Here is a 27,423-nt window from a genome sequence, read left to right as displayed (position 1 = left end):
ATTGAAATTTCTAAATAAAATGGACCCATTTAGAAAATTATCCCTCCCCTTAATATTTTCTTTTTGCCTTCTCTGTTTCTGTCTCGATATCGACAAAATAGAAAGAGGAGAGAAAGCAAAATACAGTAAAACCTCTATATAAGAATACACTTGAGACTTGGCTATTTGTATAACAATTGGGAGGTTATTACTAAATAGAATTTGGTATAATAAAATTTCTCAACACATAAAATTTTAAATTTTTAATAATAACAAGAACTCTCTAATTATTATTATTCAGAAAATATTTATGCAAAGTTGTTTGACACATTGATTTAGTTTTTATATTTGCTACTAAATCTTTGAACTTACGAATACTTAGTAACTCACTTGCATGAACACTTTCTTATTCAATCCAAAATGGTTCTAACCTTTCACGAATATTGAAAGCTTTTTGGTATGTAATCTTTTCTATTTCTACACTATCATCATCTGCAGGATTATCTTTTTGCTCATTTAGAGTTTAAGTTTTCAATATATAGATAATTGGAAGAGCTTTATGGAAAAAATGTAAACATCAATGATTATAATTTCAAGTTAGTTTGTGTTTCCAACTCATAGATAATTTCAATAGTTTTTTTTTAATATTTTATAATTTAGTTTGAATTCTTAATATATATATAATTATTACTATATAGAGGTATAGTTTCTAAAGGTGGGACTTAAAAAGTGTATAACAAATAACGTTTGGGAGGTTATTCCTATTTATAACTGGCCCAAGTTGGGACCGAGTTTTTTTATAACAAAATAGAGGTTATTCCTATATAGAGGTTTTACTGTAAAGAGTTTTAAAGGAAATAGGCATAGGAGATGGGCGAAAATGCCCTTAGATCAGAATTAAAAAAATAAAGAGATGGAAATGGCATTTTCACCTTTTCCATCTTTTTATTTTTTTAACCCTCAACACGACATTGTTTAGAGCTATTTTAGGATTTAAAAATAATAGATGGGAAGAGTGGAAATGCTCTTCCCATTGGCAAAAAAAAAAAAAAAGACACTCTGTGTCTTTTTCTTCAGACGCTATGGCTGGAGGGGCTTGATCCCTGGTGAAGCCAGGGTTCAAAACCTCTATATAAGGGGTTTTCGATCGGCTGACTCTCCCATCCCTTAGCTTCGCCCTTGTCACTTGACATTGTGAATTTGAGGTTAAACCTGAACAACACTTTTTTTCTTTTTAATAAATATATTAAAGATTTTAATTATAATTAGTGCAAATTTTTATTTCCTATTTATTGTAATACCTACTTTATTAGAGCTAAAATTGATCTTTTTTATAAATTAAATTTGAACCATTTTGTAAATAAAATATTAGAGTCAAATTTAATCATTATCTATCTTCTTAAAATAAAAATGGCACGGATCATTGCTTGTGGTATCTTCTTCTTGGTTCAACCAATTATTTTTTTATGGATATACCAATATATATTTGTCGAAATATATTATGTTTTTAAAAATATTTGGCAATATTAATATTTTTGTTGCAAAATAAGATATTTTTTTTGGTGTTCGGCTACAACGCCGAAAAATAAAAAGAAATGGTGTTTTCAAAAGAGTAAAGTATTTTATTCATTTTCTTTGTATATTTTTTTGTTATAAATACAGAACATTCAAACAAAGATTTTCATGCACAATATTTTTGTACAAACAGATGGAGCCTAAGTTTTGAGGTTTTAGATGCTTTTATAATCAAATTTTAGTTTACGTTATAATTGTAAACTAATATTGGTGAAGGACCAATTTTTTTCTCCTCCACGGTTTTGATATCCGTGGTTTTCACTTAAGCCTTGTTTAATAATCAACTTAATCCTTTAAATTAAAATATTAAGCACTTATCTAATTTAAGTGCGTTTGATAATTATTGTTTTTCCACCTTTTAAATTAGTTAATTAAGTGAAAAACCATTTATTTTGATAAGTCAAAATATTTAACTTAACATTTTAAGTGAAATATTATCAATTAATATTTTTATAAAAGTTACATCATTCAATATGTTCAACACTTATAATATTCAACACTTAAAATTCAGTACCTATTTATCGAACACTTAATTTTCAGTCTTACCAAACATCACCTTAGTCTATGATTTTGGTGAGTCACAGTTAGATTTAAGTTTATTATTAAAATTTTAGGGTAGAGATTTTTTTTTTTTTTAGGTTTAAATTTAATAAATCTAAATCTAACGGTGATAGATAAAATTCATTTGATCAGTCAATGACCATGTAAAAATCATCGGTCTCGATAATAGCAATACTTTTATTCTTTTTGTTTTACTTTAGAGGCTAAATAGTTCTTAGAGTTGAAGTTTTTTTCTGAAAATTTCTACAATAGATCAGAACCAATACTGATCTTATCCATTCAGATGATGCTACATCATTCCAATCATTGATATAGCTAGAGTCGATCCTGACATTTTATGAGCCTTGGGCAAAATAAGAGATAAGTGGTATTTCTATTTTACCCCCCTGACAAAATTTTAGATAGATTATAGGCTAAATAACATTTTAAATATTTTTATTATAAATGTAGTTATAATATCCACCCAGGTATAAAAATGAGACCAAATAATCCTATCAATCAGAGTATTTTGAAATTATGAATATTTGCGTTCAAAATTGAGTCCACTTGCCCCAAATTATAACACATTAAAGCACCTATTTATTCAAAAAATCCATGCTTCATTTAGCCTTTAGAAGAATCAATGAGAAAGATGCTCATATTCCTATCAGTTTTCTTACTCCTCATCGAGCACAAGGTATAGATGATCCTGCCTGAAAAAACACAATAATACAATGGTAAGGTTAATTAGAACTATTTATGTAAACTAATTTCTTACATCCAGTAGTTTCAAGTCATCGTGTTATTATAATATCTATATGTTTCATATGATTATATATGATATACATGCAAGAAAAATGATCAGTATGTACATTAGTTATATTATTTCTGTAAATCATACTATCGTGTTAAAAAAAATTATCAATCTCATACTTTTACTTCTCTCGTAAAATGGTTAAACAGCTATTTTCACACATTACTTTTTTATACGTATTATCTGGAACAATTGTGAAGAGTTATTGCAGTTTTCAAATGAGAATTTTATCACGAGGAGAAATACATCGGGTCAACTACAAGAGAGATATATATCACTTTAGAAGAGATGATTTAAACATATACAAGTAACATCAATTAATTGGTTAAATGTATTGCTCTGAAAAATGCTCTCGATTTTAAGTTAACCGATAAAGGAATGAATATCTTACCACGCATGCATTTACATCATTGCAGCCACATAAGAGCTCTCCATTAAGTGTGTCCAGGGCTCCAAATGCTCCACCTCCATCACTTCTCTACACCACCATTTAAAAAACTCCTCAAACTCTGTATTTTTAAGTTTAACTTGAGTCTTAATTCAAAAAAAAAAAAAAAAGTTTAACTTGAGAAAAAATACGCAACTAGATACTGCAAGTGATATAACTGATAAATGTACCTTGTAAAAATCGACCGCGACAAAATTAGCCCATCCATTACCAGAAGCGGCGTAACATGTTTGAAGAGAAGCGAGAAGGCTAGCAGAATTTTCGTTACAAGAAACTTCCTTAATTGGAATTGTTCCAAAGTGATTAACTAGAACTAATGATTTACTTTTGTCGTTAAGGGTTGCAGATTCTGCTCTATTACTACAATTCCCCTTTAATCCATCATTTCCATCTGAAAGCAAATCACATTAACTACAATAGCTTAATATGTATGATCATACTGAGAGTTCAATGTGCCAACTTGAAATTTAATCAATAAAAAGTTAAAGGGATAACGTCTAACTTTACCCCTGATGTTATTGAAAAGGTGCAGATATATATCTAACACTAAAAAAAAATGATGAAATTTTATACTTAATGTTTTCAAATTTGAGTAATTTTGGTCCAGATAATTGTTTATGGAGCAATTATGAATCCCTGTAACAAGATTAGGATTCTTACACAGGCCCAGTCCTAATATTTTATGACAAGAGATCAGGAGTCCTTGATAAATAAAAAAATTTAGGGTAATTAATTTATTAGTCCTTATATTTTGATAAAACACACTGTTTAGTCTCTGTATTTTCAAAAATACATGGTAAGGTCCCTAACCTTTTTCTCAGTGAACTGTTTAGTCATTCCGTCTGTTTCTTAGATTTTTTACCGTTTATGACTTCGGAAATAACTAAATTACCCTTTATTATTTACCTTCAAACTTCATAAGAGGAAATTCAATTTAGAAGAAAAAGCTATTTGTATGGAGAACAAGAAAAAGAACAGACCCAATGCTTACGAATTTGAACGATTAAGAAGAAAATCAAGAAGAATAACACTCAAAGTTGATTTCAGATGTATTAGAGTTTTAAAGGAAAGGAAAATAAAGGAAAAAAAGAACGCAAATCCAAATTGACTAACAGAATCTTCATGAGAGTCTAACGGCAGGGACTAAACAGTTCACCAAGAAAAGACGTTAGGGATTAACAGTTGACCGAGAAAAACGTTAGGGACTTTACCGTGTGTTTTTGAAAATATAGGGACTTTACCGTGTGTTTTTGAAAATATAGGGACTAATAAATTAATTACCCAAAAATTTATTTAAAAGTTTAAAATAGAAATTTGAACTCATTTTGGATCTAAAATATCAAATTATATGACACTTTTCATATCTGAACGAGCATTATAACTATTTTTATAATAAAAAATTACAACATATATATAGTCAGCAAAAAAAAATTGGGTCTCTTTTGGTCCTGGACCCTAAGCAGCCGCACTTCTACCTATGTCCAGAGCCCGTCCTGCCCTTACCTTGGCCTAGGTGTCAGTGCACCCCCAACCCCCACCCCACGGCTGTCGAAACTACTGCCTATAGGGGTGATCCTATCCCCGCTCACTCAGAAATTTTTTAAATTTGAATTTTTGTGTAAATTTTCCAATGAAAAATTTGTACTTAAAAATTCAAAATAGAAATTTAGGCCCATTTTACATCTAAAATATCAAATTTAACCATTTTTAGACCTCAATGGATATTATAACTATAAAAGTACTACATAGTAAAAGAAAAAATTTGGACCTCTTTTGGCCTTGGGCCCTAGGCGGTCGTACTTTTAACCTATGGCCAGAAACGGCCCTGCTTACCTTGGTTTAGGTGTCAGTGCACACCCCCCTCCCCCCGACCATCAGAACTACTCCTTATAGGGGATTCCGCCCCTGCCCACTCCTCCATCTTCATCTACGAGATGTTGATTATATCCCAATAGACGAAGAATTATATATTTTTTTTGCTCCACCCGAAGCCAAAATGACGTGGTTTTGATCTAAGTAGAACAATTGTTTTGTAAACCTAACCTATATGAGCTGAGTTTGGTTAAGTCAAAAGCTGATTATGTCACTATCTGGATCCAAAATTACTACACGTTGAAACGTTGAGGACAGATTTTTTTTTCATCTGTTACGTTAGGAGTATATTGACACTTTGGTACTTACATTGATTTTCAACCATGAAATTCCATTGGTAAGCTATTCCTTCAGTTTGTTGCTTGTGCTTGCTTGAAGTGAAAACAATAAGCCTTTGATTATTAGCAACCATATCTTTTACTAAAGGCCAATCTTGTCCATTTGCAGGCATTTTTGACAGTGGAAACCAATATTTCATCAAACCAGAATCATTGAATACTTTTGTTAATCCATTTGGGGTTTCAACATAATCTTCCAATATTAATGTCACTATTTCTGACGGATTTTCCGACAAAAATGCTTCTACTTCCTTCAATGTGTCTATTGCAGGTTCCTACAAAGTATAACAGTAGTATAAAATCAACTTTGAGTACAATTTGAGCTAAATCAGTCTAAAATGATTCGTGTTAGTATCAAAATCTGTCGCGTGTCAAAAAGTTATAAATTTATGATTTAAGAGTCAATTTTGGTTTTTGAAGTTGGCTGCTATGATCAATTTATTCTAAAATCAAGTTTGATGATTTAACTTTTATATGAATTAAATTAGTCTAAAATAACACATATTAAGGAATGGAAATGCCTCAAATAATAGTAATTGATATGGTAATTAATGGATTATGGGCTTAGCAAACTAAGACCTAAGCCCATTAAGTAATTAAACATCGGGCCAGTCTATTAAGAAGGCTCTTTCTGAAAGCATGAGTTAAGCAATGTGCAAGGTGAGCTTCGAAATTCAAAGGATGCGTTCAACTATGTTTATTGCAGAATTATAGGGTCTGAAACCTATAAGCAGTTGACATGTGTACAAGCACACAACCTCAAGGGTAAAGAATTATCTATAAATAGCACAGAAATGAGAACAATAGGTACGTAGTGTAATATTCATCTCACTACTACTGTATTGTTTTCAAGTTAGTATTCTCTCTAGAATATCTCACTGACTTAAATATCGAGGAGGGTTTGTTGGATTCTGGCCCTATCTAACGGTGTTCTGTGTTTTCATGTCACCTGGAATCATCTCTCAAGACAATTTGGATATTCTGATATCACTAATTACATACCGTATCTGAAATTGGCTAGTAATCCATTTAGTTCAAAATCAAATTGTGGCATCATAGTCAAATTAATTTGATCCTCGATACCAAATTGAAGGATAGAATTGATATACAAAGTTGATTTATATCCCAAATCCATCCTCCTACCTAAGTTCATATCCCAAATTCATCCTTAATTCTATACATATGTACATGTGACAATTTAGAGTGACTGGATCATAAATACTCAATTGAAATTGTACTTCAACTATATTCTATAAATTGTACTTCAAGTATATTCTATAAATTAGAAGTGAAAAAAAATCATAAGTTAGAATTTTTTTTATTTACTAATTTGTACAGAAATGACATATTGCAAATTAAAACAAAAAAAAAAAAAATTCTAATGCGGTCAAATATCAACTGGTTCTAGACCATTCATAAAACAGTATACTTTGAATAGTCCAAAACTAATATAATCTTGGACTATTGTAAAAAAAAAAAAAAAAATCACTAAAATTTAGGATAAATTAATCATACGAGACAAATTGAACTGTAAAATTAACCATAGCTAAAATACTTACAAATGCAGTAAAATCATGGCATACACCTTTGAATGAATGACATAACCAAACATCTCCTTTGAAATCATAAGTGTCAAGAATTAAGGCTCGAACCCCATTCTGCATATCAAATTAAAAACCTCAATCAAAATTGGTAAATTTTTTGAACAAAATTCAGTAAAAAGAATAAAAAAATTACTTTCAACTGTTGTGTGACAGTGTCTTCTTGGTTTGTAAGGGTAACTCTGGGAACTGGAGTGTGGAGAGGCTCTCCTTCTATGGCATATGAATTGTGACTTGTCAAGAATGCATACTTGTTGAATGGCAACGAATCGTTCTGTATCAAATGCAAATTCTTCAATTAAAAAAAATCACTTCACCAATAATAACACGAATTTTAATTATAAGAAAAAAGTAAAAAAAAAAATTCGCATTTTGACGTTTTGAAAAGTGTGAATTTTTACTGATTAGAATTTGAAAGGGGAAAGAAAAAAATTTACCAAGATCTTGAATTGATCTGTTATAGTTGATCTAACACATCTTGAACCTTGAAAATCCAGAGAACAAGAGAAACAATACAGTCCGGCCGCACAATCAGCATTCGAGGAACATTCTTCTTGGAGCTGTAATCTCGAATCGATTAATCAGATTAAAAAAAAAAAAAAGCAAACTCAACAGTCACTAGAATAAGAAAAAAAAATGATAAAAACTTAGAAAGGATGAAGTTTTAAAACCTTGCATTGTCCATTGCTGCAAGCAGAAGCAGAGGCAGCAAAGAATAAAAAAACTGAGATTATTAGTAATGCCATATGAATTATAAAATAAGATGAAGAGAAATTTCAGTTTTTGAGATAAGGTTTATAGAAGATGTATAAATTAAAAAATGGTAATAACTTAATTAGATTAACAATAAAGACAGATTAGAATTCATTGAATTGAGATTTGTTTATTGGCCTTACTATGGAAACTTTCTTATCAAATTATGGAAAATGGGTTATTGTTATTCATATTCATAGTATTCGCTCCGGCTGGGGAGTTTGGTAGGAAGTGGTCTGGCGCTAATGCGGAAGTGGGCAGCAATGCCGCGGGTGTGCCGGCAGTGATGGAGGTTGGCCAAGCGAGGGAACCGGCGGTGTCCACGGATTCTAGGCAATAAGGGAAGTTGAGGCTGCCCCGATGGGCGGGGCATTGGCCCAAGGGGCTGCGGGTCATAATGTTTCATTTTCTATTGATAATCCGAGCCCGCGACAATTTGGGGATCCAGGCACAATGGGCGAAGAAAGGGAAGGTTACCATTACAGACCTGGAGAATGACTATTATGTCATTAAATTTACAAGGGCAGAGGATTTTAATGCAGTAGTTAATGGTGGTCCTTATATCATATCCAATCATGTATTGGCGTTGAGGCCATGGGTCCCTAATTTTAATCCTCATGACTGCTCTGTGAACAGGATCCTTACTTGGGTTAGCTTCACAGGCTTACCTATTGAATACTATAACGAAAGATTCCTTAATAAAATTGGAGGCCTGGTTGGGAAAGTTCACCATGTGGACAAAACTACCGTTGGGGCAGTGAGAGGCAAATTTGCCAGGGTTTGTATCGACATTGATCTTGCTAAGCCTCTTCTGTCTAAATTCTGTGTTCAGAATTCGGTTTATCATATTGAATACGAAGGTATCCACAATATTTGCTATGAGTGTGTCATGTTTGGCCATACTTATAATGGCTGTCCTAAGAGAAGGAAGGTGGTTGAAGAGGTGATGGTGACTAATAAAGTTAGAGCTGAGGAGAGTCAGTGAGAAGGGAGGAATTTTGGACCCTGGATGCTGGCTAAAAGGTCGGTTAGAAGGAAGCCACGGGCAAATGTTGTTCGACATCAGGCCCCTGATATCAGCAAGGAAATGAATTCTCTCCAAATTGCTCCTGAAATCAAGGTCAGGCCCCCCGACATCAAGATTGGTGCTGGTGTTGAATCAGTCTCCGGTTCAGGATCAAGATTCGGGGTCCTGTCTAGTGAGGATGGCCAGGATTCGGATTTATCTAATGAGCATTTGGAGTTAAGCATGCCAGGCCTAGAGTCTGCTGAGCCAACTACTATCCTAGGTGACTCTATTAATCCTCTATTCGACTCCAAAGTTGTTGCCATAGGGAGCTCCCAGAATACTGGCTCAACTGGAAAATTGAAGACCAATGAGGTTAGTAATTTGAAAACTTATGTTGACGTCTCAAATGGAAAGGCTATGGGAGTCAATAAGTTGAATATGAAGAAACCTAAGGCTAATCCTAAAAAGAACCATAGTGATAAGTGTCTATTTCAGCGATAAAATAGCCACTTATTATGCTTATTTGTTAGCTGGTTTGATTGTTATCACGGCTTTTATTGCTTGTTTTGTGTATTATGCCTCTACAAGGACTTATTATGAAGAAAGGAGCTTAATTGAGGCTATTTGGAGCTAATTTGGTTAAAGATAAAATCTAGAACTATTTTAAAGACCTGAAGACGAAACTGGGAGTTAGTCTTGAGCAAGACTAAGAAGCAGACGGGAAGAAATCTTTCCAGATATATCAAGTGCGAATCTGTTCAATTCCATCACGTTTTCAGATGTCTATTAAAGAGTTTTAAGCCTACAAATCAGGAAGGAAGAAGTCAAGTAGTATTAGGAAGTTAGAATATTTATTTTTTATAATTAGCTAGTATTTATCTCCTAATTAGGGTTGGAGAACTCCTATAAATAGGAGATGATCTACCTCTAATGAGAGTTCAGTTTTAAGATTCCGTTTGATAATCAGAATTCAATTTTCATTCCGTTTTTAGTTTTTAGGTTTAGCTTTTATTTTTATTTTGTTCTCTCTTTCACAAGAGAGAAGGGTTGTTCTCCATGGCTATTCATAGCTAAACTCCCAATTTCGGTTAAGGGTCAATTCAAAGGAGGTTTTCTTTATTATTGTGAGACTGTTGTGCTTTAATTCTTCTTATAAATCTTACCGCTTATTTGTTCATTGCATTTTAGGGATTTATTCTCAATTGATTATTCACACTTTGAATGATAACTGCAGGTCATTCTTTGAATTGGATTGTCATATGGCTGAATTGGTAAAGTTAGAGTTTTACCTAAACGAACCAATCATAGTAGCAATCGATAATATAAATTAAGTTAGTTTTGTATTTGAAAGAATAGATTCAGATTTGACAACCTGAGATTGTCTTTCATGTGACATTAATACAAAAGTAATTAGATTTATTTGAGTCGAATGAACAAATGACTTAGTTTCTGAATCGTCTACGCTGAGTATCGGTTGGCTAAGGTCGGGTTCTTCTAATTCATAAGGCTGTCAATAGATTGAATCTTGACCGCTGAGGCTGGATTATTTATTGATTAGGAACTAGTTATTTGCCGTGCTTGGCTAGTTTAATATTAAGGAAGAATACTCCAAACTGATCCGGTATGTGTATAAGAGTCTATTTTACCTGTCAATGATCAAGACTAATTGAATTCCTTACCTGAAAACCCCTTAGCTGAAATCTTCTTTATTTACTATATTTAATTTCAATTTTGATTTCGTTATTCCTGTTAACTTAGGTAATCAATCTACTCAAAACCCCCCATTTTATTTTATTTGTCTTTTTGGTTATTAATTTAGTTAAATCAGTACTAATCCCTTGGGTTCGACCTTTGCTTACCCTTTTTACAAATCCATATTTCGGTCAAGTAAAGTTATAATTATTTTTGGTGGATTCGACACCCGTCAAATTTTGACGCCGTTGTCGGGGATTAGTTTAACTTGCTTTAACTTTATTAATAATCAGAACTGCATTTTTTTTCTTTTCTTTGATTGATTTTGCATAATTATGGATCATGTGCTTCACCTAATCGATGAGTACCGGTGGGATTCTCATCATTATTATGATCCATACCTTTCTCCATGTCCCAATTTCTCTTGGAACCAATCAAGTTCAGATAGTTATCAATCGTATTCTATTAATTCATCAATCTCAGGTTAGCTTGATTGATTTCACTATGAAGGAAAAGAGTAACTCGGACAATCTTGAAAATATTTTTGGTTATGATTGGGATGGAAAGGAGCATGAACGGTTAGGAATTGGATAATGTAAAATCACAGATGTCTGGCCAAAGACGTTAAATAGAGGCGCTTCTGGGAGGCAGCCCATTGTTTAGCTTTGATAGAGCTAAACTGTTACTCTTTAGATTTAAATTCTTGCATTAAATTTTTTATTTTGATTATTCTTGTACTGTCTTCTTCTTTCTTAATGGGTTTGTTTCTTTTTTATTTATTTGTTCCAGGAACTTCATGGATAGCAAGTGCTTAAATATGGACAGATATGGGCTCAAGTACTTTAAGTACCTTTAACTTCATTCTGCCACCATCATTGAGGAAGAGACGCTAGCCACCAAACAATGATCAAAATCTACAATCCACTAGTTCCTTATATAGACGATCCTCCACCAGAATTAAGTGATAACATCGCTAATTGCAGCCAAGACAAATGACTCCACTACATCATTGAATGGCTATTCAAATCAGGGCAGTACCCCTCTCTCTTTCATTTAATTTTTTTATTGCCCTTCATCCTATAATCATGTTTTATTCCGCATTGAGGACAATACGAGAATTAAGTGTGAGGTATTTAGGGGTCTCTAATCCAATTAGTAGTGATGATTTGCTTTTTTTTGCTATGATTTTCATGCTGGTATGTTTGGGATTAAATTTCTGAATTTGCTGTAGAAATTTTCTGAGTTAATTGATGCAAAATTTCTGGTTTTTGGTGCTAATTTGCTGCTGAAATTTTGGGCGAATTATCTATTTTTGCTGCTGGTATATTTGAGATTAAATTTGTGAATCTGCTGCTTAAATTTCCTTAGTTTGCTGCTAAAATTTTCCAAGTTTATTGATGCAATCTCTGGTTTTTGGTACTGACTCACTGCTGTAAATTTATGAATTTGCTGCTGCAAAATTAGGCATAATTTTATCAGAAAATATGCTCGAGTCTAGTGTGAGGTGTCCACTTCTTGCTTCGTCCCTAAAACTACCAATGCTAGCTCTCTGTTTTGCGCTCAATTGAAACTAGGTTGCTGACTTAGTACTGAAATCCTTAAGTTTTGTATTGAGTAAGGTTATTGATTTCAAAGGGTCAGGATTGCATAATTGCCTTAAAGATGCATATGAACTACTTGATTAATCTCCCTTTACATGGAAAGATGTTTTAAATGAAGCAACACCACTTGTATCCCTATTTTTGGAAAGACTTTGAGCCTAAATGCAAGAACAAAATACATTACACTTTGTTCTATTTTTCTGAGTGTTGTCCAATTTTAGTTTGAAATTCTAGAACTTGCCATGTTATGCATTTCGAGACCACATCTGATGAATTTGAGCATTAAAAATGATAAGGGCAGTAGGTTTTTTTCTTAGCCATTTCAAATAAATTCGAACCCTTAGTCTTGCTCAAGACTAACAAAAATAACAGTATCCAGCCCTTAGTTCAGCCACATTTGAGCCTTTTCCCCATTCTTGACACAGCCCTTGTTTGAGTCCTTTGGTCAGGGACATTTTAGCCTTCAGAGTCTGTATATTCTTTGAGTTTATTCAATGTTTAGTTGCTGCTTTGAGCAATATCCGTGTTCAAAATAACCACAAGTTCATCAAAGTATAAGGATTCAATTGAATAGTCCTTTAGTTATAGTATATGTGGGTGTGCTTCAAAAAAGTGTCTAAATAGACATTAGTCTGCAAAATAGCAGCTTTCTTGTTCTAGTTCAAAGGTTTTCTATATTAAAAAAAATCAGAAAAAAAATCCTCAGAAAAAAAATAAGAAAAAAAGTCAGAGGCATAAAAAAAAGAAGAAAAATAAAAAGAAAAAGAAACAAAGAAAAATTTCTTGTTAGTTTTTTCATTTGAGTCTGATTATAGTTGTTTAAGTTCATCTTGAACATTCATTCTGAAGTTTGAGAATTGTAAGTCGTTTGTAAATAATTGAGCCTTGATTTCCATTTGGCCATTTTCAGAGTAGAATGTACATTTTTACTACTCTCGGTTTCCCTTTCTTCCTCCTTTCCTTTCCAAACCTTACCCCTAGCCTATATTACACCCTGTTTTAAGTCCCTTGGATTTATTGACTTGAATTCATACTAAGTGGTGGAGATTTGATATATTGGCAAGCTTATGGTAATTTCATTCTAGGTTGTGAATTGAGCGATTTCTTGAAAAATTAATCATAGCCTAAAACACTTGAGTGCAATGAGTGAACTCCGTGAGGGTGTTGCCGAAATTTGATTCATCTATCATGCACATGGTTAAAAGCTTTTTTTACTGAGATTTTTCAACTAGTTATATTGTGTGTTTAAACATGAATAATTTCTTGACTTGGAGGATTAACGGCTGATAATCTTTGCATTATGAGGGGAGATCGGGAAAGTTTAGTAAACACGAAATCATTAGAGCTAAGAACTGTTGACATGATCTGGTATGCTTGAGGACAAGCATTGGGAAAGTGTGAGGTGTTTGATAAGTGTCTATTTCAGCGATAAAATACCCACTTATTATGCTTATTTGTTAGCTAGTTTGATTGTTATCACGGCTTTTATTGCTTGTTTTGTGTATTATGCCTCTACAGGGACTTATTATGAAGAAAGGAGCTTAATTGAGGCTATTTGGAGCTAATTTGGTTAAAGATAAAATCTAGAACTATTTTAAAGACCTGAAGACGAAACTGGGAGTTAGTCTTGAGCAAGACTAAGAAGCAGACGGGAAGAAATCTTTCCAGATATATCAAGTGCGAATCTGTTCAATTCCATCACGTTTTCAGATGTCTATTAAAGAGTTTTAAGCCTACAAATCAGGAAGGAAGAAGTCAAGTAGTATTAGGAAGTTAGAATATTTATTTTTTATAATTAGCTAGTATTTATCTCCTAATTAGGGTTGGAGAACTCCTATAAATAGGAGATGATCTACCTCTAATGAGAGTTCAGTTTTAAGATTCCGTTTGATAATCAGAATTCAATTTTCATTCCGTTTTTAGTTTTTAGGTTTAGCTTTTATTTTTATTTTGTTCTCTCTTTCACAAGAGAGAAGGGTTGTTCTCCATGGCTATTCATAGCTAAACTCCCAATTTCGGTTAAGGGTTAATTCAAAGGAGATTTTCTTTATTATTGTGAGACTGTTGTGCTTTAATTCTTCTTATAAATCTTACCGCTTATTTGTTCATTGCATTTTAGGGATTTATTCTCAATTGATTATTCACACTTTGAATGATAACTGCAGGTCATTCTTTGAATTGGATTGTCATATGGCTGAATTGGTAAAGTTAGAGTTTTACCTAAACGAACCAATCATAGTAGCAATCGATAATATAAATTAAGTTAGTTTTGTATTTGAAAGAATAGATTCAGATTTGACAACCTGAGATTGTCTTTCATGTGACATTAATACAAAAGTAATTAGATTTATTTGAGTCGAATGAACAAATGACTTAGTTTCTGAATCGTCTACGCTGAGTATCGGTTGGCTAAGGTCGGGTTCTTCTAATTCATAAGGCTGTCAATAGATTGAATCTTGACCGCTGAGGCTGGATTATTTATTGATTAGGAACTAGTTATTTGCCGTGCTTGACTAGTTTAATATTAAGGAAGAATACTCCAAACTGATCCGGTATGTGTATAAGAGTCTATTTTACCTGTCAATGATCAAGACTAATTGAATTCCTTGCATGAGAACCCCTTAGCTGAAATCTTCTTTATTTACTATATTTAATTTCAATTTTGATTTCGTTATTCCTGTTAACTTAGGTAATCAATCTACTCAAAACCCCCCATTTTATTTTATTTGTCTTTTTGGTTATTAATTTAGTTAAATCAGTACTAATCCCTTGGGTTCGGCCTTTGCTTACCCTTTTTAAAAATCCTAAAAAGAACCATAGTTCTTTGGAATCCTGGGAGAAAAGGGGGCCTGCTGGCACCTCTTTAAGGCTCTCAGGAGCCCCGAATAAATACCTGGTCTGGGGTTTGGGCCTGTGGTCAGTAGTCTTACTATCTGATGGACCTTTTTGTTTGGAATGTTAGAGGTGCGGCTAGCAAGGCTACCCGCATCCATGTTAAAGATTTAATTAAACAATTTAATCATTCTTGTTTTGCTTTTCTTGAGACCAAGATTAGTGGTTGCAAAGCAGATGAGGTGGTTAGAAAGTTTAAGAATTGGAGTTGTGTCAGATCTAAGGCTACTGGTCGGGCAGGGGGGATTTGGCTTTTCTAGAAGCCAGGTCGTGTTAAAATTGATATTATCAGTATGGATAAACAATTTATTCATAGTAAGGTTTGTTACCCTGGTAATAAACCCTTCCTCTTCACCTTTGTTTATGCCGATCCTGTTTTGGCTAACCGCAAAAGGCTGTGGGAGATCCTGTATTCTATAAGTACAAGCATGGTGGATGCTTGGATGGTGGCTGGGGACTTTAATGATATTGCCCTTATGAGTGATCAGAAAGGGGGGGTAATCATTACGTGAACCGGTGTCTAAATCACAAGCAAAATATGGATTTATACGGGTTGTCTGACTTGGGAGCCGCTGGTCACAAGTTTACTTGGAAATGGAATAGCGTGTTTGTTCGGTTGGACAAAGTTTATGCGAATGTTGCTGCGATTTATAGATTTCCCGAAGTGAATGTGCTGAATCTTCCTTTCCGCCACTCGGACCATTGTCCTATCCTCGTTAAGCTGGTAAAATGTCATCAGCTTAAAGGGGATAGACCTTTTAGGTACCAGGTAGCCTGGGAGTCCCATCCTGAGTTTAAAATTTTTGTCAAGGACAATTGGCAGCCTCATTCCAATGTTCTCCTTGCCGCTGAGGGGTTTAGAAGGAATGTGGTGGGATGGAATAAACACATCTTTGGCCACATTATCAGAAGAAAGAATAAACTTTTAAGAAGAATTGAAGGCATTCAACGCTGTTTGGAGATCCGTTTTGATCACAGTCTAAATTGTCATCTTAGATCTCTCCATAACGAGTTGGAAGTCGTGCTTAGATAGGAAGAGCTTCTTTGGTTTCAAAAATCTAGAAAGGCTTGGATTAAGGACGGAGACCGGAATACCAGGTTTTTCCACCTTTCTACTATTATTAGAAGGCAGAGGAATCGGATCGATGCTATTAAAGACTCCAATGGTGATTGGGTCTATGAGGATGAAGATATTCGTCGCCTGGCCCTTGACTTCTATAAAGACTTATTTAAAGAGGATGATGTGGATCTGGATAAAGCCCTTTCTAGGATTTCCTTTCCTGGGTTGGAGGAGGATGCTATTAAGGAAGCTTTCCATCCTATTGACCAGAAAGAGATTGATCTGGCTTTCTCTAGTATTGGAGCTACTAAGGCTCCGGGGATCGATGGTATTCCTGCTAGTTTTTACCACAAACACTGGGAAACTGTGAAGGAAGGCATTTACAGTTTTGTTAAAGGTGTTTTCGGTGGATCCAACGATATTAGGCTGGTGAATAAAACCCTTCTGGTTCTGATCCCAAAAGTTGAGAAACCTTCCTCCTTTTTACAAATGAGGCGGATTAGTCTTTGTAATGTGTTGTACAAAGCTATTACTAAAATTGTGGCTAATAGACTCCGGCGTATTCTTCCTGAGATTATCAGCCAGAATCAAGGCAGTTTTGTTCCTGGCAGACAAATGATGGATAATGTGGTTATTGCCCAGGAGATGGTTCACTCCATGAAGATGAAGAAGGGTAAGAAAGGTATTGTGGCTCTCAAGCTGGATCTGGAGAAAGCTTATGACCGTTTAAACTGGAGTTTTCTTCTGGATAGTTTAAAGAGAGCTGGTATCACAGAGAGTTGGAGGAGATTGATTGAGGATTGCATTTCTTCTCCTGTTTTTCAGGTTTTGATCAATGGAGATATGTCTGATGAGTTTTCTCCCTCCAGGGGGATCCGTCAAGGGGACCCTATGAGCCCTTTCCTTTTTGTTATTGCTATGGAGAGGTTATCACACCTGATCCAAGAGGCTGTGAGCAATGGGAATTACCATCCTGTGTCCATCAATAAGTTCTGCCCTCCTATTAACCATTTGTTCTTCGCTGACGATGTGATGATCTTTGTGGAAGGGAACGAGGAGCAAGTTGGTGTGGTTATAGATATCCTTAATTGTTTCTGCGCTGCTTCTGGCCAGAAGATCAATATCCAAAAATCTCGGATGCTTTGCTCTAAAAACATGGATAAAGGCGTTTGTAAAAGGCTAAGTGATTTATCTGGTATTCCTCTTACTCACTCTTTGGGTAAGTATCTAGGGGTTCCCCTCCATAGCGACAGAGTTTCCAAAGCCTCTTTTAAAGAAACTCTGGATAAAACTAATGGGTTGTGTGCTAGTTGGAAAGCTAATTCTCTTTCCCTGGCAGGCCGTCTAACGTTAATTCAGTCTGTCAATTGCGCGGCTCCTAATCATATCATGCAAGCTTGTAGACTGCATGAGCCTGTTCTTAATGAGCTTGACAAAATTAACCGGCGTTTCCTTTAGGGAGAGTCTGGAGAGGGGAAAAAGATTCACCTTATCCCTTGGAAGGAGGTCTGCCAGCCGAAAAGTATGGGAGGTCTTGGGATAAGACAAGCTAAGGATAATAACAAAGTCTTATTAATGAAGCTCCTCTGGAGAATGTGGCAATGCCCCTCCTCTCTTTGGGTTCATCTTTTCTGTGGAAAGTATCGAAAAGACAAAATTTTTAGGGGCCCTAAGGAGAGAGTTGTCAATTGTTCTTTCCTCTGGAAAGGGCTTAGCGCTGTGTTTGCAGAGTTCTGCTCGGGGGTTGGCTTGGAGGTGGGTAATGGCAAATCCATCAGCTTCTGGAATGATATCTGGATTGGAGACAAACCGTTATTAGAAGTGTGTAGCTCCCCTCCGCCTAGTAATATCCGTAATTGGAGGATCGCCGATGTGGTTGATTCTGAGGGGGACTGGATTTGGTCTAAGTTTGACACCTTCTTTAGCCTGGATACTCTCCTTAGAATTAGAGGAGTGAAGATAAGTAATCAAGAGGATGATAAGGATAGTCATTGCTGGGCCCTGACTAACAATGGAGCTTATTCCTGCAAATCGGCCTTTGAAGCATTTACCCTCAACAGGTCCGGTCCTCCCTCTGATACTTGGAAATTCATTTGGGCCCTAAAAATCCCTTACCGTATTAGGATTTTCCTGTGGCTGGGGGTTAAGGACAGGTTGCTTACTAATACGGATAGGCATAGACGGCATCTGGTGGATTCAGGAGCTTGCAGTAGATGCAGAGGCCATGATGAAACTTTGTGCCATGCTCTTAGGGATTGCTCTAAGAGTAAAGAGGTGTGGAAGAAAATTCTCCCACGCCACATTCTTTCTTCCTTCCTTGCCCACTCTGAGCGTGACTGGTTCTTTGATGGTGTTAGTGGGAAGTTACTGGCTAACATGGAGCATGGTGATATTTTCTTTGCTATCATCTGTCACCAAATTTGGAAGTGGAGGAACGAGGAGATTTTTGGTGATAAAACTATTTTTATTCCTAACTTAGCTGAGTTCTTCTCGAAAAAACTCTCTAATATTACTGAGAGTTTCAAAAGGGATTCCCTTGCTAGGTCTACCCAGAAGAGAGATGTCCACCTCCTTGGATGGAGCAGGCCGAAAGAAGGGGTGGTGAAATTGAATACGGATGGCTCCTGCCTCAATGATGGGAAGATTGCTACCGGAGGTGTTCTTAGAGATGCGGGGGGCGCCTGGTTGTCTGGGTTCACCCAGAATCTGGGGGTGGGCTCTTCCTTTTCAGCGGAGCTTTGGGGAATTCTCTCTAGTATCAAGCTTGCCAAGAGTTTGGGTTTAAAGATGTTATCTGTTGAGTCTGATAACATGGAGGCCATTAAAATGATTTCTGATAATCATGCTATTTGTCTTAATAGCCGAAACCTTATCAAAGCTATTAAAAGGCTCTGCTCTTCCTTTGAGTTCATAAAGTTCAGCCACATTTTCAGAGAGCAGAACCGGGTTGCTGATCGCTTGGCGGTGGCTGGTCATAAAGGGATGTTGGGCGTCACTACCCTTTCTGATCCTCCTATTTTTCTCTCTTCTTTTCTTTTAGAAGATAGGATTGGGGTTAGCTTCCCTAGGCTGATCCCAGGATAGGTTTTCTTTTTGTTTGTTTGTTTTTTTTCCTTTTCCTATTTCTACAAAAAAAAAATAGAAAATTTAAACAGAGTAATTTACTCTTATTAATGCCATTGAATCTTTCATATATCAGTTATGTCTATAATATTTATTATGTTACTAATACAGTTACAAACAACATGTCATAATGTCAATATTTAAATTTGACCAAGAAAAAACTGTCAAAATGTTTATTATGTTATTAAAACAGTTATAAATTACTTATCAAAATATACAAAACCGCTTCAGTTTATCGACAGACTTGTTTGGAAGATCTGATGTGGTAGTCGAATAACTGCTAAATAAGTCCGTTCAAATTTTCTATTAGGTAGGATAAATTTGATCTTAATTGACAACATTGATGATAAAAATTGCACTATTTTATACGTTAGGAGTAAATTTGCACTTTTTTTTAAAAACAGTAGAAGTAAATTTGGATCTTATACCAAAACTTATAACTTTACCTTAGACCTGGGTATGGACCGGCGAGCCCGGCCGGCTCAGGCCCATTTAGCCGAGTTTGGACACATGAAAATATTGTCAGACTCGACCCGGCTCAAGCCCGCCAAAACTGGACGGGCTTGGGTTTGCTAATTTTACATCTGCCCGGCCCGATACAGTATATATAATGTGTGTATATATATATATAAATTATAATATATAAATATAAATTATAATATATTTTTATAAACATAAATATAAATATTTAAGTATTGTGTTGTGTGTACTGTTTTTTTATTAAGAAAGTTGGTGTGCCATTTTAAATTTCATTGTATTTTTTTAAAAATATAGATGGACTTGGACGGACGGGTTTGAGATTCATATCTTAGGCCCGAGCCCGACTAAATTTCTTGCGGGCTGGACTAGACTTGGGCTCGTCAGGCTTTATTAAAAGCCCGAAGGCCCGGTCCAGCCCGACCCATGTCCAGATCTACTTTACCCCAAAAGTATTTTAGATAAGATAAGATTTTTGTTTTTTTGAAACAGATAAGATATTGTAATTTTTTTTGAAACAAAAAGAAAATTTTATTAATGGAAGTTAGAATACAATATAGAACAAATAAAATTATGAGGTTTTAAGGACCACTTCATCAGTCCTGATATAGAGTAGGCAGCCCGAGCAAATTCATAGGCTACACTATTCGCAGAACGGCTAACGAAATTGTCAGATATTTACACTTTTCCAATATGAAACCATAAGCAGACCTAAAAGGTCATTCCCTAAGATGATTAACTACCGTAGCAGTATCCGATTCAATCTCACATCATCCCAAACCTTTATTTTTTTAACTAACTCAGCGCTTCTCTTATACCCACTGCTTCTCTATCCCTGACTTGATAGTTGCATGGGAGAAGCTTAGAAAACGCACCACAGAACTGGCCTTCACTATTGCGAAGCACATCCCTAATTTTTTTTACATTGTTCGCAGACCAATCTGACATAGACCAAGTCGCTTTGGCTAACATATTGGCAACATTAATTGCAGACCGCTTGATAAAAATACATTACTATTCTCAAGATCTAATAATATGGATTTATAATTAGATACAATCACACCAAAAGTAGAAATAGACACGTTTTGACGATGTAAAACATTTATTAGTTGTGAGTCTGTTTCGATAATGACATCGTTGAGGGAACAATTTTTTAACCAACTAAGGATTTCCCTCATGCTAAGACCCTCGATAAGTAAATGGTCCACATGACAAGAGATGATACTATTCCTTGTTGCCCCAAATTGTCAGATGAGTTACGAAGAACACAACCTTTGCAAACCTATCACATGACATTTCACATCTTGCTCAAGACCTTTAACTCCCAAAATCTTTTCCAAAAATGAGTTGGATGGTGTGTACTCTGATTTAGGCTTACATTATGTCCACTCTTTATCCTATATTCCCATAATACTCTGGAGTCCAGAATGTAGACTTGACAGATAGAGGAATAGTCAAAATGTTATTGCAATCCTCACAGATGTCCATTCTTCCTCATTTTGGATCAGAGATAATTACTAAGTAACCTAAGTAACCTTAGCAAATCTTAGTATCTTACTTAAAGTATATTAATAGATATGAGTCCATCAATTTTAGGTCATATGAAGAAGGAGAAGAAGAAGAAGGAAGTGGAGAAGGAAAGAAGAATACGGAAAGAAAAAAAGGAAGAGAGAGATTTTTTTTTTTTAACATATTGACTTGTTTAAAAGAGATATTTTTTACCAAAATGTTCATTGTCACGTCACCAAATTAATGATGTCATGACCATTTTGATAATTTTACTAACGGAACATGACACATGCATGTTTTTGTTTAAAAAACTATAAGAACCGATCTAAAAAAAACGTAAAATTACATTACATTTTAAATTTACCATAAATTTTAATAATGGAAAAAAATCAAATTGATACCATTCTCATATTAATATTATCAGCTAAATATTAAGAAGAAGAAAATATCATTCTTACAATTTTGTCTAACCAAACACATCTTAACATTTTCTAACTAAATTTTATAAAAAGCTTCATTAGCATTTAACATGTATAAATTAATAAAATAAGATAATTATGCTTTAAGGCAACATATAATCATACATTATGATTGTGCATCATTATAATGTGTTAAATTGCAATAATTATGTCATTTTTTGACAAGTATTTTCAGTACTACATATTAAGCAAAAATTAATTTATATAGTTTTTTCCATGATTAGTCTAATTTATATCAATATGGTTATAGACAATAAATAAAAGGGAAAATTACAAAATTAGATCAAATAGAAGGTTCATTTACATATTTAGACTAATTACCCAAGTCATTACATATCTAGACTATTTATTTGTGACTTTCCCAAAATATCTTTCATATATATATATAACAACTTAAAAATTTCTTACTTTTTCTTCATTCCCTCTTCGTTTCTTTCTTAGTTTGCGAACTTAGCATTCCATTTTTATCGACTCATATATACGTAAAATCTTTCTGCTTCCGAACTTGACACTCTGTTTTTTATTATTTTGTATGCTTTCCCAAGATACTTCCCACATATGATTTTACTTCGCAGTTTCACAAACTGTGAAGCCTGGAAGGTAAATACTACTTCACATAATGAGTTTTTCTTCGTAGTTTTCGCAAAATGCGAAGCAAATTCATGTATTGAAGTAGTATTTACCTTCGCAGTTTGGAGAAAATACGAAGTGATATATTTTGTTATTTGATGGAAATATACACAAGTAACCAACATGATTAGCAAAATGACATCAAAATCATAACATTATCAAAATTTACAACAAGATTGCAACAATAGCTCAAACCCTAAATCCTAAACTCTAAACCCCAGCAATGGAGGAAGTGTGCTTCCAGAACATTTGGGAGGAAGTGTGCTTGTAGAAAATTTGTTAAGAAGTTCAGAAGCAAAAGGAATTAGAACATTTGGTTTTCACTTTGTTCATCACATCCCAACCATCCCTCATTATGATTGATGTCTTTATATTCAAGCTAAACAAACAGATACTTGAATTTTATGCCTTTATATTCAACCTTCATAAAAAATTAAGTCATTTTAGGAAAATAATGAAATAAATGCTTCACAGAAAGCGAAACTGCAAAGTCTGCGAAGAGAAATACAACTTGAAAAAGGATGATTTTGCTTCATAGAAAGCGAATCTGTGAAGTCTGCGAAGAGAAATAAAACCTGAAAAATTATGATTTTGCTTCGCAGGCTTCGCAAAATGTGAAGCAAAATCATTATGCGAAGTTATTTCTGGAGAAAATACTACTTGAGAGGATAATTTTGCTTCGCAGGCTTCGCAAAATGTGAAGCAAACTCATTATGTGAAGCCATTTTCTGGAAAGAGAGGAAGATGAAACATGAGAAATACAGTAGATACTTACCTTCTTTCCGCCTTTTGCCATTAAAATCGACAATAAACATATGATAATTACGCAGAAGAACGTGGAATAACGATACCTTCGACTTGCACAAGAATAAAGAAACAAAAAGATGAAGATGAAGAACCATGTCTTTGATTCACACAAGAACAGAGAGACAAAGAGTGGAAGAAGAGACCGAATGATGAAAAAATAAATTCCGTTCGCACAATATAAATGAATGGGAAGATGAAACGATAAAAAGGAAAGGGGAAGATGAAACGATGAAACGATGGAAAGGAAGAGGGAAGATGAAAGGTTTGGGTATTTTGGGAAAGTAATAAATAAATAGTCTAGATATATAATGGCTTGGGTAATTGGTCTAAATATGTAAATATTGTAGGATATGAGGCAACGTGAGTATATTGTATTGATAGTGATGTATATATATACAAGCCCTAGCTAGCGTAATTATAATTATATCCTTATACTCTATTACCCTCCCGCAATTTGAGCAGGGGGTTTACAAAGGCTCAATTTGGAGCATAAAAATTGAAAACGAGCTTTGGTGAGTGGCTTGGTGAGCAGATCGGCGATCTGATCTTTGGTGGGAATATATTGCACGTGGAGTAACCGTTTAACAACCCTATCTCGCACAAAAAAGAAGTCAACCTCTATGTGTTTGCTTCGATGATGAAAAATAGGGTTGACCGTTAAGTAAGTGGCAGAGATGTTGTCATACAGCAAGCGAGGAGGCCGAGATAGAGTGATACCAAGTTCCTGAAGTAAAATGTGCAGCCAACCAATTTTTGAAGCACCAGTAGCAAGAGCACGGTATTCAGCTTCTGTAGATGATCGAGCTACCGGACGTTGCTTTTTAGAGGTCTAGGATACAAGAGATCGTCTGAGATAAATCACATATCTAGTGGTGGATTTGCGATCATCAAGGTTGCCAGCCCAATCGGCATCAGTGTAACCATGTAGTAATAAAGGGGATTGGCGATGGAAGTGATCCGTGGTAGCTTGTAAGTACCGAAGCAGCCTTTTTACTCCCTGCCAATGGGTCAGCGTCGGAGCATGCATGAATTACGCGAGCTTATGGATGGCAAATGAAATGTCTGGTCGTGTGAACGACAAATACTGAAGACTTCCCAATATACCACGATAAAGGGTGTGATCAGTGAAGATTTCGCCTACTAACAATTGAAATTGCTCTTTTACACACATAGGAGTCGAAATACCATTGCATATATATTTCAAAATAATTAATGCCAGGCCGCTGGGTGAAACCTTTAGCGACCAGGCGTGCCTTATAGCGCTCAAGAGAGCCATCAGGGTTCAATTTGACACGAAAAAGCCAGCGACAAGCAACTCGATTAGTAGCCGCAGGACACGGAACAAGAACCCAAGTTTGATTCTTAATGAGAGCATTATACTCCTCAAGCATGGCCTTACGCCATTTGGGATCCTTGCTAGCAGTAGCATATGTACTCGGAGTGCTCGTAACTGAAGAGAGGAGAGCTCGGGGTGGCTTGGGTCTCAGGTGGCCGGTTTTAGAGCGGGTCTGCATTAGATGGGTATTGGTGGACGGGGGAGATGTGGTGGTGGCCGAAGTAGTAGTGGGTGGGTGGATAGGAATTTCGGTGGAGGCAGTAGTAATAGGTGATGGTTGGGGGTATATTTGGAGAATTGTTGTGTACAGGTGGTATGGTGGAATTTAATTGAGGGGCTGAGTTATAGGGTGGAGTATGGAAGATGTATGTGGGTTGACTAAGTGGTATGAGCGAAGTACTGGATGCAGGAGCCGGATTATTTTGTAATGTCAGACCAGGGAAAACCTGTTCATCAAACAAGACATGCCGTGAGATAAACAATTTGGAAGACGAAAAATCAAAGCATTTATATCCCTTGTGTACCTTGCTGTAACAAAGAAATATACACGCATGAGACCGGACATCAAGTTTAGATTGAGCATAAGGGCGTAGCCATGGAAAACACAGGCAACCAAAGACACGCAAAAATTCATAATCAGGTGCATCACCAAATAAAAGTTTATATAGATTAGCATAATTTAAGGAAGCAATTGGTGTGCGATTAATCAAATATGTGGCTGTGTCGAATGCATAGGTCCAGAATGTGAGGGGAAGTTTAGCATGATTAAGAAGTGCCAAATAGTGTTCTACAATGTGCCTATGTTTGAGTTCTGCCATGCCATTTTGCTCTAGTGTATGTGGACAAGAGACACGATGGGTGATGCCATGAGTGGTAAAATAGTTTGTCAATTTAATAAATTCACCACCACCATCTGATTGGAAGTTTTTAATGGAGCAATTGAAGTATTTTTCAACAAAAGTACGAAACTGTATGAAGATATCATGCACATCAAACTTGTGTTTTAAGAAGTACACCCAAAAATACATTGTATAGTGATCATGAAACAGAACATAATACCTATAACCATCCATAGACACGACGGGCGCAGGGCCCCAAACATCAGCACAGATCATCTCAAGAGGTGCAGTTGTAGTATGATCAGACAAGACAAACGGTAATTTGTGACTTTTACTTACACAACAAGAAGAGCAAAGAGAAACTTTATTATTCAAAACTTTAATATTATTCAAATCAACAAATCGTTTGACAATAGGAAAACTGGCATGTCCAAGACGATCATGCCAGCGAGATAAACTAGCTAACTGAGCCGAATACTTGATGGGTGCGAACAAGCATAGGGAGTACAATCCATTATTACTCCGGCCTTGAGCGCGAATCTGGCCCGTCTCCAAATCCTTCACAACATAACGATTAGCAAAAAATTCCACGGAAACAGGATTGGAGTTAGTTAGAGCATAAACAGATAAGAGATTATGTGATGATTTAGGGACATGTAAAATATTACGTAAACTGACATTAGAGTGACCAAAAGAAACAGTTGAACTACCAATTCAAGCAATACGGAGTTTAGAGCCATTACCAATTTGCACTTCGTCAGGACCCGAATATTCAGAGTGAATGTTTAGGTTTCCCAGGTCAAATGTGACATGATGTGTAGCTCCTGAATCCAGTACCCAGGGTTGGACATTTAGTGAGGTAGTAGCAATGTGGGATTGAGGCGGTATAGAGCTGTCATTATTGATTTTGGGTGAAGAGCAGTTCCGAGCGACGTGTCCAATTCCATGACAATTGTGACAGGTCAAGTGAGCACGACCATTGGCAGCAATATACTGAGGCGGGGCCGAAGAATTATTCGGTGAATAGTTATTGACCGAATAACCTGAATATGCATTACCCCGAGCAGACGGATATTGATTTGCCGGTGAAGCTGTCCGTCCACCGCGACTATGACGACCCCTACCCCTGCCACGATTTGAGTGCGCATGTGAGGGATTTCGGGCAGAATATAGGGCAGTAGGGGGTATAACAGGAGTTGTTGTATTGCGGGCTAATGTTCGTTCCTCAGATAGGAGAAGGCCGAATAACTCATCATAGGAAATCGGCGTCCGAAGAGACCAATAATGTCGAGCAAATCTGTGAAACGATTCCCCGAGCCCTAGAACAATTGCATCATTCAAATCCTCTTCCGGTAAAAGGAATTGATGACCCACCAATTGATCAGATATTGCTTTAGCTCGCAACAGATAAGTAGATACATCATCCGAGCCTTGTGTCAGAGTGCTAATGTTAGCACGAAGAGTTCTAATGTGAGATCGGGAGCCAGAAGCATAGGTCGTGGTGAGTTTATTCCATGCCTCTAAAGCAGTTGTAGACATAGCGATGTGAGGCAGCAAGGATTCAAACACAGAGCTGAGCAAAACATTGAGGACCTGTTGATCCTTTTGGTACCAGGAAGCATAGCTAGGGTTAGGGTTGTTGTTTGGAAGTATAGGAGCGGGTGGGATGGCATGGGCATCAAGATGGCGCGATAAACCGCTACCACGAATAGCTGAGAGCGCCTGAGCACGCCAGAGAATGAAATTTGTAGAGGTGAGTTTGACGGTGAGCTGGCTGTGGAGAGATGGTGTAGGGGCGTGAATGGTGTCATCGAGATTGGTTGGGGATTGACAATCAATGATTCGGTGCTGGTGGATGAAAAGGGATTAATAAACTGGAAGGGATCGGCGTTGGTGGAGGAGGAGGGGGAAGAGACGGCGGCAGTGGTTGTATTAGAAGCCATGAGAGCCGAAATAGCAAATTAGCTTAGGGTTATGATAACGAGAGCCGAAATAGAAAATTAGCTTAGGGTTATGATAACGTGGCTCTGATACCATGTAGGATATGAG

The 27,423-nt window shown here is 35.8% G+C and overlaps 1 protein-coding gene across 1 annotated transcript; it reads right to left on the bottom strand.

The window, feature by feature from the left end:
• Positions 1-2,770: 2,770 nt before the first annotated feature.
• LOC136222594 (PI-PLC X domain-containing protein At5g67130-like) lies at positions 2,771-7,940 on the bottom strand (the record flags this gene model as incomplete). The annotated part of the gene is made up of 8 exons (XM_066010344.1): positions 2,771-2,807; positions 3,277-3,386; positions 3,527-3,747; positions 5,538-5,841; positions 7,126-7,224; positions 7,304-7,441; positions 7,605-7,727; positions 7,839-7,940. Coding segments are annotated over 8 exons (1,134 nt in total), but the record flags the coding sequence as incomplete, so codon positions are not given.
• Between the last annotated feature and the right edge of the window lie 19,483 nt (positions 7,941-27,423).

The sequence above is a fragment of the Euphorbia lathyris genome, chromosome 3 (genome assembly GCF_963576675.1).
Source record: "Euphorbia lathyris chromosome 3, ddEupLath1.1, whole genome shotgun sequence".
Lineage (NCBI taxonomy): Eukaryota > Viridiplantae > Streptophyta > Magnoliopsida > Malpighiales > Euphorbiaceae > Euphorbia > Euphorbia lathyris.
This window is presented reverse-complemented; position numbering and strand designations above follow the sequence as displayed.